The sequence below is a fragment of the Oncorhynchus keta genome, chromosome 20 (genome assembly GCF_023373465.1).
Source record: "Oncorhynchus keta strain PuntledgeMale-10-30-2019 chromosome 20, Oket_V2, whole genome shotgun sequence".
Lineage (NCBI taxonomy): Eukaryota > Metazoa > Chordata > Actinopteri > Salmoniformes > Salmonidae > Oncorhynchus > Oncorhynchus keta.
Genome location: NC_068440.1, coordinates 3,248,183 through 3,263,252, shown reverse-complemented (window position 1 = coordinate 3,263,252; position 15,070 = coordinate 3,248,183). Strand labels below are relative to the sequence as shown.

General features: G+C 42.8%; 1 protein-coding gene across 1 annotated transcript in view; it reads right to left on the bottom strand.

Annotated features, from left to right (window-relative positions):
* The window catches only part of LOC118399161 (zinc finger protein ZFPM2-like), a 107,775-nt gene that overhangs the window by 69,230 nt on the left and 23,475 nt on the right, over positions 1-15,070 (bottom strand). The window contains exon 3 of the mRNA XM_035794995.1: positions 12,469-12,567. Coding sequence (XP_035650888.1) covers positions 12,469-12,567 — 99 coding nt within the window. The remainder of the gene's footprint in view (positions 1-12,468; positions 12,568-15,070) is intronic.

The following is a 15,070-nucleotide window of genomic DNA, read 5'->3' as shown; positions in this document are numbered from 1 at the left end:
ATGTTTCTACAACTTGACTGGAGTCCACCTGTGGTAAATTCAATTGATTGGACATGATTTGGAAAGGCACACATATCTGTCTATAAAAGGTTCCACAGTGCATGTCAGAGCAAAAACCAAGCAATGAGGTCGAAGGAATTGTCCGTAGAGCTCAGCGACAGGATTGTGTCGAGGCACAGATCTGGGGAAGGGTATCAAAACATTTCTGCAGCATTGCTGGTCCCCAATAATACAGTGGCCTCCATCATTCTGAAATGGAAGAAGTCTGGAACCACCAAGACCCTTCTTAGAGTTGGCCGCCTGGCCAAACTGAGAAAGCGGGAGAAAAGGGTCTTGGTCAGGGAGGTGACCAAGACCCGATGGTCAAGGCCGATGGTCACTCTGACAGAGATCCAGAGTTCCTCTGTGAAGATGGGAGAACCTAGCAGAAGGACAACCATCTCTGCATCACTCCACCAATCAGGCCTTTATGGTAGAGTGGCTAGACGGAAGCCACTCCTTAGTAAAACGCACATGAAAGCCCGCTTGAAGTTTGCCAAAAGGCACCTAAAGGACTCAGAACATGAGAACCAAGATTCTCTGGTCTGGTGAAACCAAGATTGAACTCTTTGGCCTGAATGCCAAGCGTCACGTCTGAAGGAAACCTGGCACCATCCCTACGGTGAAGCATAATGGTGGCAGTATCATGCTGTGGGGATGTTGTTCAGCGGCAGGGACTGGGAGACTAATCGGTATAGAGGGAAAGATAAATGTAGCAACGTACAGAGAGATCTCTGCTCCAGGGCACACAAGACCTCAGACTGGGGCCATGGTTCAACTTTCAACTGGGCAATGGCCCTAAGCACACAACCAAGACAATGCAGGAGTGGCTTTGGGACAAGTCTCTGAATGTCCTTGAGTGGCCCAGCCAGAGCCCAGACTTGAACCCGATCGAACATCTCTGGAGAGACCTGAAAATAGCTGTGCAGCGACACTCTCCATCCAACCTGACAGAGCTTGAGAGAATCTGCAGAGAAGAATGGGAGAAGCTCTGCAAGAACAGGTGTGCCAAGCTTGTAGCCTCATACCCAAGAAGATTCGAGGCTGCCAAAGGTGCTTCAATAAAGTACTCAGTGAAGGGTCTGAATAATGATTTAAATGTGATATTTCCATTTTTTTATATACATTTGTAACTGTTTCTTTGTGCTTCGTCATTATGGGGTATTGTGTGTAGATTGATGAGAAAAAGAAAAAAAAATAGAATGAGGCTGTAACGTAACAATGTGGAAAAAGTCAAGGGGTCTGAATACTGTGTACTTTATTTTCATTTCAACCATTTGATGTACAGTACCAGTCAAAAGTTTGGACACATCTACTCATTCAAGGGTTTTCTTTATTTGTACTATTTTCTACATTATATACAAATTGTGAAGAAATCAAAACTAACACATTTGGAATCATGTGGTAACCAAAAAAATGTTGAAACAAATCCAAATATTTTAGATTCTCAAAGTCGCCACTCTTTGCCTTTTGCCCACTCTTGGCATTCTCTCAACCAGCCACACCTGGAATGCTTTTCCAAAAGCCTTGAAGGAGTGCCCACATATGTGACCCGTTTCAGGAAACTAGGCGTATGTCGCGGGTCTCTACCTCTCAGGAGAGCCGTTTGAACGTAAACTTTTTTAAATTCAAAATGCATTTTGGGGTAGAAATGCCTTTTAGAACATGTGAACTTTCATGTGCCTTAATAACAAATGTGTATACCATCTGTAAAATATGAATAAAAGTGTTCAATTCTGAGCTTAGTTGGTGTAGCCAAAGAAAAAGTCAGCAACTTTCCCACTAGCCATGATTGGCTGAGATAATGTGTGGGCTGGATATGCCGAGATATGAGTTTGGATTGGTCTACCATATAGCACGCTTCTGTCAATTTGAGCGGGTCAGTATGTCTAGGTAATCCTGTCTAACACTGCTTTAAAACGTTTTTTATAGTGTATTAAAACTGCATAAGTATTGCTCTCAACTTTCTGGAGGACTGGGTTTTGATAACAGTGGAAGTTTAGTATGATAGCTAAGGAGATGGACAAAACAACTGTCTCCAGATTACATCTCATTCACATCTCACATTTTGAGATATTACACCTTTCTAATTAGGACGGAAAGAGCCATTTGCTTGGCTAGCTATTGCCTAATGTTAGCTAGCTAACATTGAACCTGGTTGGTTAGCTACCTACAGATTCATGCAGGATAGTAAAGTCATGAGTGGTGATTATGGTTCATCGTTTAATTATATAGCTAGCTGGCTGACATTAACTGGCTGGCTCACTAGATAACGTTACGTGTATAACCTTATTATTCGTATCTCAGAGCCATTTGCTTCGCTAACTAAAGCCTAATGTTAGCTAGCTAACATTGAACCTGGTTGGTTAGCTACCTGCAGATTCATAAAGGGTAGTAACATCATGAGTTGTGATTATGGTTCATTGTTTACGTACCTAGCTAGCTAGCTACATGTCTTAACAAAAGACTCCACTATCCAGGTAACCATTTCGGGTGCGTTCGTAAATTCAGTCTGGCCATCTACTCTGATTTCAGAGCACTCTCATCTGAGTGTGGTAGAGGGCGCAGAATAACTGATGAATTTGCGAAAGCTCTATACCCACTGAATATGGCCGGTGTCAGTAAACATCAGTAAACATCGGCCAGAGGGTCTGGTGTGCGCTCTGAATGCGAAACGCTCTGAATTTACGAACTGACAATCTGACAGCACAGTTGCAGTCACCAACACTCTGGATAACATAACAGCCTAACCAGCTCTGCTAGGGCGAGTAATGCTCAGTGAACTGTTCTCTCTCACTTAGATGTCTGGAAGTAGCTAGCAAGTTAGGTTGGGTGCTTCACTGATGTTAGTACATTCGGATCAACCCTTAATGAGATGGGTGGGGCTAAAGCATTAAAGGGTGTGAACGATGCTGAATGGGTGTCGACAAAGGGCTCTCCAATAGTACTACCAAAACAATCAAAGGCCATTTTCTCACCAGTGAGTTACAAGTTTATCGACGTTCAAAGCAAAATTACTTTCCCATTGTTCCTAAACTGTACTGTATGGTATAACATTTTAGCTCTGAGTTTCTACTTTTATCCAATGTAAAAAACACCATTTCAAATGTTGCTACATTTGAGCCGGTCAGTCACATATGCTGAGCACTTGTTGGCTGTTTTTCCTTCACTCTAACTCGTCCCAAACCATCTCAGTTGGGTTGAGATCGGGTGATTGTGGAGGCCAGGTCATCTGATGCAGCACTCCATCACTAGCACTTACACAGCCTGGAGGTGTGTTGGGTCATTGTCCTGTTGAAAAACAAATTATAGTCCCACTAAGAGCAAAACAGATGGAATGTGGTATCACTGCACAATGCTGTGGTAACCATGCTGGTTAAGTGTGCCTTGAATTCTAAATAAATCAACAACAGTGTCACCAGCACACCATTTACATTTTTTAAATTTAACTAGACAAGTCAGTTAAGAACAAATTCTTATTTACAATGACGGCCTACCCCAGCCAAACCCTACCCCGGACAACACTGGGCAAATTGTGCGCCGCCCTATGGGTTTCCCGATCATGGCCGGTTGTGATACAGCCTGGGATCTAACCAGGATCTGTAGTCACGCCTCTAGCACTAAGATGCAGTGCCTTAGGCCACCGTGCCACTCGGGAGCCCTAATCATCACACCTTCTCCTCCATGCTCATGGTGGAAACCACACATGCGGAGATCATCTGTTCACCTACTCTGCTTCTCACAAAGACAGAGCGGTTGTGAGCAGAAATCTCAAATTTGGACTCATCAGACCAAAGGAAAGATTTGCACCGGTCTAATGATTATTGCTTTCTTGACCCAAGTAAGTCTCTTCTTCTTATTGGTGTCCTTTAGTAGTAGTTCCTTTGCAGCAATTCAACCATGATCACGTGGTCTCCTCTGAACAGTTGATGTTGAGATGTGTCTGTTGAACTCTGTGAAGCATTTATTTGGGCTGCAATTTCTGAGGCTGGTAACTCTAATGAACTTACCCTCTGCAGAAGAGGTAACTCTGGGTCATCCTTTCCTGTGGCACTCCTCATGAGAGCCAGTTTCCTCATAGCGCTTGATGGTTTTTGCGGCTGCACTTGAAGAAACGTTCAAAGTTCTTGACATTTTCCAGATTGACTGACCTTCATGTCTTAAAGTAATGGACTGCCGCTTCTCTTTGATTATCTGAGCTCTAGGGCCTCCCGGGTGGCGCAGTGGTTAAGGGCGCTGTACTGCAGCGCCAGCTGTGCCATCAGAGACTCTGGGTTTGCGTGGGGCGACGCACAATTGGCCTAGCGTCGTCCGGGTTTGTGAGGGCTTGGTCGGTAGGGATGTCCTTGTCTCATTGCGCACCAGCGACTCCTGTGGGGGGACGGGCGCAGTGCGCCCTAACCAAGGTTGCCAGGTACACGGTGTTTCCTCCGACACATTGGTGCGGCTGGCTTCCGGGTTGGATGTGCGCTGTGTTAAGAAGCAGTGCGGCTGGTTGGGTTGTGTATCGGAGGACGCATGACTTTCAACCTTTGTCTCTCCCATGCCCATACGGGAGTTGTAGCGATGAGACAAGATAGTAGCTACTACAACAATTGGATACCACGAAATTGGGGAGAAAAAGGGGTAAAAAAATAAATAAAACAAATAAATAAATAAATAAAAAAGATTATCTGAGCTCTTAATATGGACTTGTTTTTTTTTACTAAATAGGGCTATCTTCTGTATACCACCTCTACCTTGTCACAACACAGTGGATTGGCTCAAACGCATTAGAAGGGAAAAAATTCCACAAATGAACTTTTAACAAGGCACACCTGTTAATTGAAGTGCATTCCAGGTGACTACCTCATGAAGCTGGTTGAGAGAATGCCAAGAGTGTGCAAAGCTTTGAAGAATCTCACATATAGAATATATTTTGATTTGTTCAACACTTTTTTGGTTACTACATTATTCCATATGTGTTATTTCATAGTTATGATGGCTTCACTATTATTCTACAATGTAGAAAATAGTTTTAAAAAATAAAGAAAAACCTTTGAATAAGTAGGTGTGTCCAAACGTTTGACTGGTATTGTATATGATGTATTACATTTATACTGGGTTTATCCCTTAGATTTGGAAGGTGGCACATGTCCTCCCTCTACATAAGCATGGAGATCCTTCTGACTTAGATAATTACTGCCCAATCTCCAAGTTATCTTGCCTAGCCAAGCTATTAGAATCCCTGACCAAATCCCAGCTAAGAACTTTCTAAACTTCTCACTCTATTCTTAACATGCACGGTTTCAGACACTATGCTTGTTTTAGATGGTGTTAAATTGCCTAGATCATAAAAAACATTGTGCTGCCTTATTTATAGATCTTTCCGAGGCATTCGACACCATTGACCATTCCCTACTCATTCATGTGGTCCTTCTGTAGCTCAGTTGGTAGAGCATGGCGCTTGTAACGCCAGGGTAGTGGGTTCGATCCCGGGACCACCCATACGTAGAATGTATGCACACATGACTGTAAGTCGCTTTGGATAAAAGCGTCTGCTATATTATTCAAATGTTGTCTGAAATGGGCCTGGATAAGGAGTCTTGCAAATGTTTTTTTTATTTCACCTTTATTTAACTAGGCAAGTCAGTTAAGAACCGATTCTTATTTTCAATGACGGCCTAGGAACAGTGGGTTAACTGCCTGTTCAGGGGCAGAATGACAGATTTGTACCTTGTCAGCTCGGGGATATGAACTTTAACTTTCGGTTCCTACTAGTCCAACGCTCTAACCACTAGGCTAACCTGCCGCCCCAAACGGTTTACCATGGTTTGCAAATGGTTTAAGACCTACACTGTATTTGACAAACAGGACACAATGTGTGCTTTCTGATGGTGTCAAGTCTAGTTTCCTTGATATTATGAAAGGTGCACCGCAGGGGTCGATTTTGGTCCTCTTCTCTTTACTATTCATATAAATAATATTGGTCTATGTATTTAATCCCTTCATATTAATCAGTATGCAGATGATATGGTTATGTATGCCATTGCAATGACTGTTGACCATGCTGATTTTGATACATTACATGAAGGCAATGTTGATTTAAAACTTGTACTTAATGCAGGCCAAACAAAAAATATGTCAGATGGGCTACATATTCACTCATTGATTGTTTCTCAAATCGAGCGGGTTACCGCCAATAAAGATCTGGACGTTGAGATTGATTAAGATCTAACACCTAAAAAAACATACTGATGAGCTAGTTAAAAAGCAAAGATTTAAATGTGCACTATGTAGACAAAATTCAAATTCGCCTAATTTCAGTTTGTGACAAAACAAGCAAGTATAGTGGAGAGAATGATTGTACCATCTAAACAGCTCCATATCCAAAAATATAGTCGTTTCAGCTGTTTTGAAACTGATGTAAAAGACGCTAAAACAAAAATTAAGAATGTGAAGTATAGAAATAGTGCACCTAGAACAGCTCTACCGTTTTACACTTGCTTTTAACGAGAATGACAAAAAGTTACATATTGCAGCTTTAATTAAAATTTCATTCTTGGAAATAGCTCTTGCCTCTCCATGAACAGCAGGAAGCAGATTGTACTGTACATGTTTCTGCCAGTTCTTGACTATGGTGATAGTTAAACCTTTGGATGCTGTCTACCATAGCGCCCTTGGCTTTATTACAGGTGACAGTTTTAATACTCATCACTGCATCCTGTATAAGAAGGTCAGCTGGACCTCACAAAAATCCTGCATACCCACTTCATTACTCCCTTCTTGTTTACAAAGCTTGGCTCCACAAGCTTCTAACATACCTAATTTCTCTGTTGAAATATAACAACATTTTGATACCAAACCCGTTCGCAGGGTGGATTAACTCTTAAGGTCCCGCTTGTCTCCTCAAAGTTTAGTGAATCCATCTTAAGATTTAACGCACCACAGTTATGAATACCTTACAAAACAAATGACACCTGGATTCCCTGGTGCCGATGGGGTAGTTTAAAACTGCTATTAAATGAGTTCACTGAATTGTGCATTTGTTTCAATTGATTATTGAAACTTGTTGCAATAACCGGATGTAATGTATTTTTAGCTGTCTTGTAGTTTTTATATCTTTTTGTTGTATTGGTGGACTTTTTCGGAGCACCCTTGTAAATGAGACATTGGTCTCAATTGGGCTCCCCTGATTAAATAAAAGTTCATACAAAATAAAATACAAAATACAGTTTCAGGAGTATTTTTTGAAAATGGTCTAGGAGACCAACCAAATAGAAAGGCTGACGAACCTAAGTCTCTGGCTCAGTGTGATCAGGAGTAGTTTTTTCTTCGTGACTAAGAACTTGGATTACAGAGAGGCAGGGAGTTCCTGGTTGAGCGGCCCACTGGTCTTGTTAAATTCAATGAGCACTGAGCATACCCGTAAAAACATCACGGAATACATAAATCCAATACTCCAATATCCATTAAAAATATCTTCAAGTCTGACACGCAACGCACATTTCCCCCTCACTCTCTGTCTTTCTCTCCCTCTCTCTCTCTCACTCTCAAGTCAAATTTCTCTCTCTCTGATGACTTTCTCTGTTAAAAAAAAATACAATTAATTTAAGTTTGGTTTTGGGGGGAACATTGGGGGCTCGGGAGATTTAAAGAACATTTTAAACTCTGTTTTCATTTTTCTGTCTCCCTCTCGTCTTACTGCACCGCTCCCCCACATCAGTAATCCAATACACAGGCTTCTATTGTGCTGAGATGAGAGGCTGGCCTCCTCCACTGCTGGGGACCTGATGCACCTCGCTCCCTCTCACTCTCTCACACTCCCCTCACTCCCTCTCTTGCTCTCTCTACAGCGTAATCTGTGAGGGACTTAAAGGGACCTTATCTCCAGGCTCTACTGCTTCATTTCATGCTTGATTTACTTTAATTTGTCTGATAGGGCACAAGGATTTGGAGAAAGCCCATCTTTGGCTTAGGAGAGGAAGTGAGAGGAAAAAAACACATTTCTCAGGCACATTGTCACAGGTTTTTTGCTTCTCTCTCTCTCTCTCTCTCTCTCTCTCTCTCTCTCTCTCTCTCTCTCTCTCTCTCTCTCTCTCTCCCTCTCTCGCTCTCTGTCTAGATTTCACGGAGAAGGGAATGATCTTGCTGCTGTGGTGCAGTCTGTTTGAGTGCGTTGGGGGTTTCAAGCTGTTGGAGAATAAAGAGGTTGTAGGGTGTGGAGTGATTTTATGATGTGCTGCAGCACAGTGATGGATGTGTTAAGTCCTCTCACAGTCGTACTGTGAGACCGTGTACAGCCCCTGCTGATGGTTCAGGGCTGACCAACCACAAGCTCAAGACTCAGATATACAGTATCGCACTGATATGATCACCCCAACATTAAATAAAAGGTTGTGTTCTGTAGACTGAAATCCCAATCCCACAACCGGTCTAGAACCATCTAAATAACCAATTCCACAAAACACTAATGCAATAATTAAAATATGCATCTTCATAGAATGTGAGATGGAGTTGATAAAAATAAATAAAAACAGACCTATAAATGAGCTCAAATAAATAAATAAATAACAATATTAATGATACAATTTATTCCTTGATTGACTTCCATACTTCCTCAGTAACCTGTATATGTTTCCTCTGGCCCAACAGGCTTTCTTTTCCTTCCACACACTTCCCATTTTATTTTACCATTATCAGAAAGCTTACATTTCACTCCCCTGGCCTTTCTGTCAAACCCCTGTGGGGTAGGGAGCATCGCTGCTCGGGTCAAGCCTTTCTAGTTCTATTCTTCCTTTAGATCTGCCACTCTCCCCCCATTTACAAACACTTAAGGCACTTTCCATTCCATTGACAGACTTGAATTCAAACATCCAAACTTAAACAGTTGTCCTCTCCCTCACTACTTCTAATCTTTTTAAGAAACATTTGTGTGTTGAAAATGCCTAACCACCTGTATAATCTATTTGCATACACTTAAAACAGACAAACCCCACCAGACACGCCACTATGGGTTTCTTCACGGTAGCCAAACCAAAAACAGATTTAATACGTCGCTCAGTTATAAGTATAGAGCCATGTCACCGTGGAATGCTCTGCCACCAGAGGTAACTCTCGCAAAAAGCAAGTTTAGCTTTAAAAAAAAAATGAATTAACATCTTGTATCACTGAGCATCTCGAATTTAACTGTACTGTATATATGAATATGTATATATGAATACTGTGTAAATAGTATTTTTGTTGCCTCTTGGTGTCTTTACAACTCTTATTTTTTAATTTAATGTAATATCTTATGTTGTTCTTCTCTGTTAGTGTTCTGTACTTTATCATGTATTTGTTTGTTTGATCCAAATAAACTAAACTCACCAAAAAATATAGGCTAACCTGACTGCGATAATTGAAATTCCCCTCAAGACACGAAATTTACTTAACAGCGGCTGTGTGAGCGTTGATAAACAGACTGATGATCCAGCAACAAGTCTTTATCCAGGCTGAGGCTTTAATTACTGCCGAGTTGTTTGTTGAGGAGATGATTAATATGCTGGAGAAAACCTCCTAATTGAATACCGCAACACTCCAACAATCAGGGAGGAACATGGCGTTTTGTTTTTGTGAAGATTAGAGGCCTTTATCATTATCGATATGAATATTATTATTAACAGCATTATTTGAGATCTTAGTTAATTCGGCTGACAACCAGGTCCCTCCTCCTCCTCCCTCCCTCGTTCATCCACATAGTGAGAGATCCATCATTTAGACACTGCCTTTATAAGCGAGACAAAGTGAGGGTCAGGTGGACAAGTGTGTTGATAATATTCACCAAGGAGGAATTGGAAGTATAGCGAGATATATAATACTCGATTGGCTTATGTTATACGAATGACACTTTCCACACCTTTCAGATGTATACAGAAGCCTATTCACATTCTGCATGTCAAAGGTCAATCTTCCTGTTCTAACACAGTAAATCAAGGATTGTTGAAATCAGTCTTTTAAAAAAATGTGGGTTAAATTGAAGAGAGTGATCCGATTCCTGGAGTTAGAGTTGATATCTGGAGTTGATTGAGACGGAGTACTTTTAACTCCACTAAGAGTAACCAGAGCCAGGAAGTTACATCTATGGAGTGATCCACAGGGGAGGGGCTTCATTGTCATATTTCCAAGCATGTCCTGTTACAGATAGATTTTGAAAATGATTTTTAATCTGCGTTTTGATTGTTTGAATTTGATTGTTAATTATCTTATGCCACCCAAAGATAAGAAACATACAGATTGTGTTAGTTTTGCAAAAATGTAAGTGGTTGGATTTAGAGCAACCGTTAGTGAGATAGTTATTCCAGTTTACGTAGTGTAGGTCGTCTTCATGGACTGGGATTTCTTCCCTACTCTGACAAGCATTCTAAACACAAGTTGTGAGTGATGTAACAGTGCTGGATATCTTCCTGCAAGTTGGCTTCCAACAGACGTTGGATGTCACATTGCAAACCAACATAATGTGACACATTAAGACATTTTCAAATAAGGCTTCACACACTTAGAACTCCAAGGAAGTTGATTGTTAATTCAAAACAACACAGAAAAGTGTAAAATGGCAAGGGAGTTGATTAAAAACAACACCGACAATAGTAAAATGGCAATTGGAGTTAAATTTAAGTAACTCTCTGAGGGTTGGATATTCACTTAATTTAGTGTTGCTTTAACTCCAAAAATATCAACACGATGACAAGAGTAGTTTTAACACAACCCGTGGGTGGGACCATATAAACCCCAAATCAGTGTTACATTTGGAGTTGATTTAACTCTTGCTATTTAACTGAGTTCATTTCCAATATGGCACTTTCAAAAATACATTTCAGATGTACACGTATACTATACAGTAGATGTATCCTGTATCCCTGACTTCATCACTTCACATAACTATCTCCTTTCAATAACACCTCTCAGTTGTAGGACTATATACATATACTATATATATATATATATATATATATATATATATATATGGTATTGACATACATCCCTGGCTTCACCACATCACATTCTGTAATATATCAGAAGTAAAGAGACTGTCTCCCGATGTATCTCCCTGCTCTTACATTTCCAATCCACTCTAGCCCAATGTGGCCGGCCTGGTCTCGCCACTGGTTTACACCCGCTTTGCTCTCCGCCAGTCCCCCTGTGAAAAGGCTTTAGGGACTCAATCATGGGGACTTTGATGTCGTCTGGAGCTGTAATGATTTAACATTGTTCCAGGGATTTCTCTAATCCAACACTGCCATTAAAAATCCATTTTCCATCCCCATCCCTAGTCCGATCCTCCCAGGCCCTCGTAACTTGCAGGTGTATCCGTGTCGCTCCTTCGTCTCACTTTGTCTCTCTCTCTCTCTCTCTCTCTCTCTCTCTCTCTCTCTCTCTCTCTCTCTCTCTCGTTATTCATCTCTCTCTCGCTCTACTCTCTCCCGAAACGTATTATTGGACTTATTATTGGACAGGATCAAATGTACATTTCTTGGCCGTTGGAAAAAGTTATATCCAAGTCAGAGTGGTTGTCGGTGATAATGAATGTTGAAAGTCAATTGAAACTGTATGCCTACAGGCTTATTATTATAGATTGATTATAGAATAGGTTTGTGATTATATAACACATGTATATTTCACTGTTAGGAAGATGTAACGTTGACAGGACACCACAATTGACATAAAAGTAAAAAATCTCCATTAAAAAAATCACATTGGTTTAAATTTCAAGGTTCATATATAAAATATGTTGTATCCCATCAGAGGAAAGTGTGTATAACCACCTTTCCATATACTGTAATTATTCCCTAAGCCAGTGATTCTCAAACCTCTCCTTGGGGACAATAAGACATTTAACAATTGTGTTATAGCCCAGAACTAACTCACCTGATTCACCTAGTCAAGTGTTTCATGATTAGTTGACCCTTTGAATCAGGTCTGCTAGCTGTGGAATAGTTCAAATACTTGGAACGACTGGGGGTCCCACAAGGAGAGGTTTGGAAAACCCTTCCCTAAGCAACCTCACCAAAGAGCAGCAAAATCTTGAAGAAAAATACATATTTCTAAACGATCAGATAAAAGGCAGTGTAGCTCATTACTGACATGGATATGATTCGTTATCTCCTTTTAATCATGTTCTGCCCTGAAGGAGAGCAGAGAGAGAGAGAGACGATACCACACTGACTGTAGTAATCTGGGACAAAGACTGAATGTCTGTCTGTGCTAGTAATATCACACTAGACAATGGCTACAAAACCATGAAAAGATATGAACCAGATATGCCAGATCCTTTACGTGTATGATTTGTGTTTGTTCCGGTTAATTAACCAACTCATAAGTCCACCACACGTCCAGCAAATTTTTATGAAGTTGTGGTGGATTTACGAGTTGGTTAAATAATCGGGAATGGTGTAGTGTGTGTTGTCTTACTTGGTCCGTCCCACTCTTCCTTGTTCTGTGGCCTTACTCCCGACTTCCCACTGTGTCCATCATCAACCTGTGATTTTGATTGTCCACACTCTTCTTCACCTGAGGAAGGATAATTCAGAGGTCAGCCTCACTCGGCAGCAAAGGGGCCATCTAATGGTAACATCGACTTGGTTATTCTACAGTCAACCTGCTATTCATTTAGACATGAAATGGTTATTACGCAAAAAAAAACATTTTTTTAACTGTTGAAATATGACTGCAAACTAAAGCATTAGCTGAGTCTATGCTATCTAACTGACGCCGTTCATACTGGGAATGAATGAGAGAGAGAATGTGGTATAGACTTCACAAGTATGCAGCCTCAGGACAGTGACATTAAGCTGTGCTCCTTGAGCAACCTAAACTGGAGTAAATGTCTGATGTGTGTTTATTACAATGCAGTAATGTAGCAGTGATGTTCTGCGAAGCTAACAGGAAAAGTTCAACATCAGTTGAATGAAGGACATGAGGAAGATTACAGAGAGATTTGCAAAACTACTGTACACAGCTGCTAGACTGATTGCCTGCTAGCCCTGATATTACAGCCGTAACTGTATGTGCCTGACTGCTCGACGTCTACATAAAGTACGAGACTGACTCCTCTGCTGACGTTAGGTATGTCAGAAGTGTCACGCCCTGGTCAAAGTATTTTGTGTTTTTCTTCATGTATTTGGTCAGGCCAGAGTGTGACATGGGTTTTTGTATGTGGTGTGTAGCTTAGTGGGGTTGTAGCTTAGTGGGGTGTTCTAGGAAAGTCTATGGCTGTCTGAAGTGGTTCTCAATCAGAGGCAGGTGGTTATCGTTGTCTCTGATTGGGAAACATATTTAGGCAGCCATATTCTTTGGTTGTATTGTGGGTGAATGTCCTGAGTGTCTTGATGTCCTTTTCGATGTTAGTTGACACATGTATAGGCTGTTTGGGATTTCGTTTCGTTTATTGTTTTGTAGTGTTGTAGTGTTCGTGTTGAGTCGTGTTTTACGTTTGTTTAAATAAACATGGATCGAAATCGACACGCTGCAGTTTGGTCCGACTCTCCTTCACCATTAGAAAACCGTGACAGAATCACCCACCACAAACGGACCAAGCAGCGTGTCAACAGGCAGGAGCCACAGGAGAGGCAACAGAGGCAGCAGCAGCAGGAGAAGCAGCAAATGCAGTGGGAGAGGCTGCACTACCTGGAGAAATGGACTTGGGAGGAGATTCTGGACGGGAAAGGACCCTGGGAACAGCCTGGAGATTATTGTCGCCCCAAAGCCGAGCTGGAGGCAGCAAAAGCAGAGAGGCGGCATTATGAGGAGCTAGCACGGCAGAGCGGATGGAAGCCCGAGATTCAGACCCAAAAATGTCTTGGGGGGCTCACAGGGAGTATGGCTACGCCAGGTAGGAGACCTGAGCCAACTTCCTGTGGTTACCGGGGGCTAGAGAGACCGGGCAGGCACTGTGTTATGCAGTGGTGCGCACGGTGTCCCCAGTGCGGGTGCATAGCCCGGTGCGGTATATTCCTACTCCTCGTATCGGCCGGGCTAGAGTGGGCATCGAGCCAGGTACGGTTGGGCAGGCTCGGTGCTCAAGAGCTCCAGTGCGCATGCACAGTCCGGTCTATCCAGTACCACCTCCACACCCCAGCCCTCCGGTAGCAGCTCCCCGCACCAGGCTTCCTGTGCGTGTCCTCGGCCCAGTACCACCAGTGCCAGCACCACGCATCAGGCCTACAGTGCGCCTCGCCTCTCCTGCGCTGCCGGAGTTTCCCGCCTGTTCAGCGCTGCTGCCGGAGTTTCCCGCCTGTCCGGCGCTGCTGCCGGATTCTCCTGCGCTGTCGGAGCCTTTCTCCTCTCCTGCGCTACTGGAGTCTCCTGTCTGCATGGAGCAGTCAGATCTGTCAGCCTGCATAGAGCAGCCAGAGCTGCCAGTCTACATGGAGCAGCCAGAGCTGTCAGTCTGCATGAAGCAGCCAGAGCTGGCAGTCTGCATGAAGCAGCCAGAGCTGCCAGTCTGCAAGGAGCTGCCAGTCTGCAAGGAGCTGCCAGTCTGCAGGGAGCTGCCAGTATGCAAGGTGCTGCCAGCCTGCATGGAGCAGCCAGAGCTGTCAGCCTGCATGGAGCAGTCAGAGCTGTCAGTCTGCATGAAGCAGCCAGAGCTGCCAGTCTGCAAGGAGCTGCCAGTCTGCAAGGAGCTGTCAGCCTGCATGGAGCAGAAAGAGCTGTCAGCCTGTATGGAGCAGCCAGAGCTGCCAGTCTACATGGAGCAGCTAGAGCTGTCAGTCTGCATGGAACAACCAGAGCTGTCAGTCTGCAAGGAGCTGCCAGTCTGCAAGGAGCTGCCAGTCTGCAAGGAGCTGTCAGTCTGCAAGGAGCTGTCAGTCTGCAAGGAGCTGCCAGTCTGCAAGGAGCTGTCAGTCTGCAAGGAGCTGTCAGTCTGGTATAGCAGGAAAGGGGGGACCAACTCCATATTAATGCCGATGATTTTGGAATGAGATGTTCGACGAGTTCGACTTTTGGTCATTTAGCATACATGTAAATGATTTAAAATATATCAAATACATGTCTTCACCTGTAGACAAAT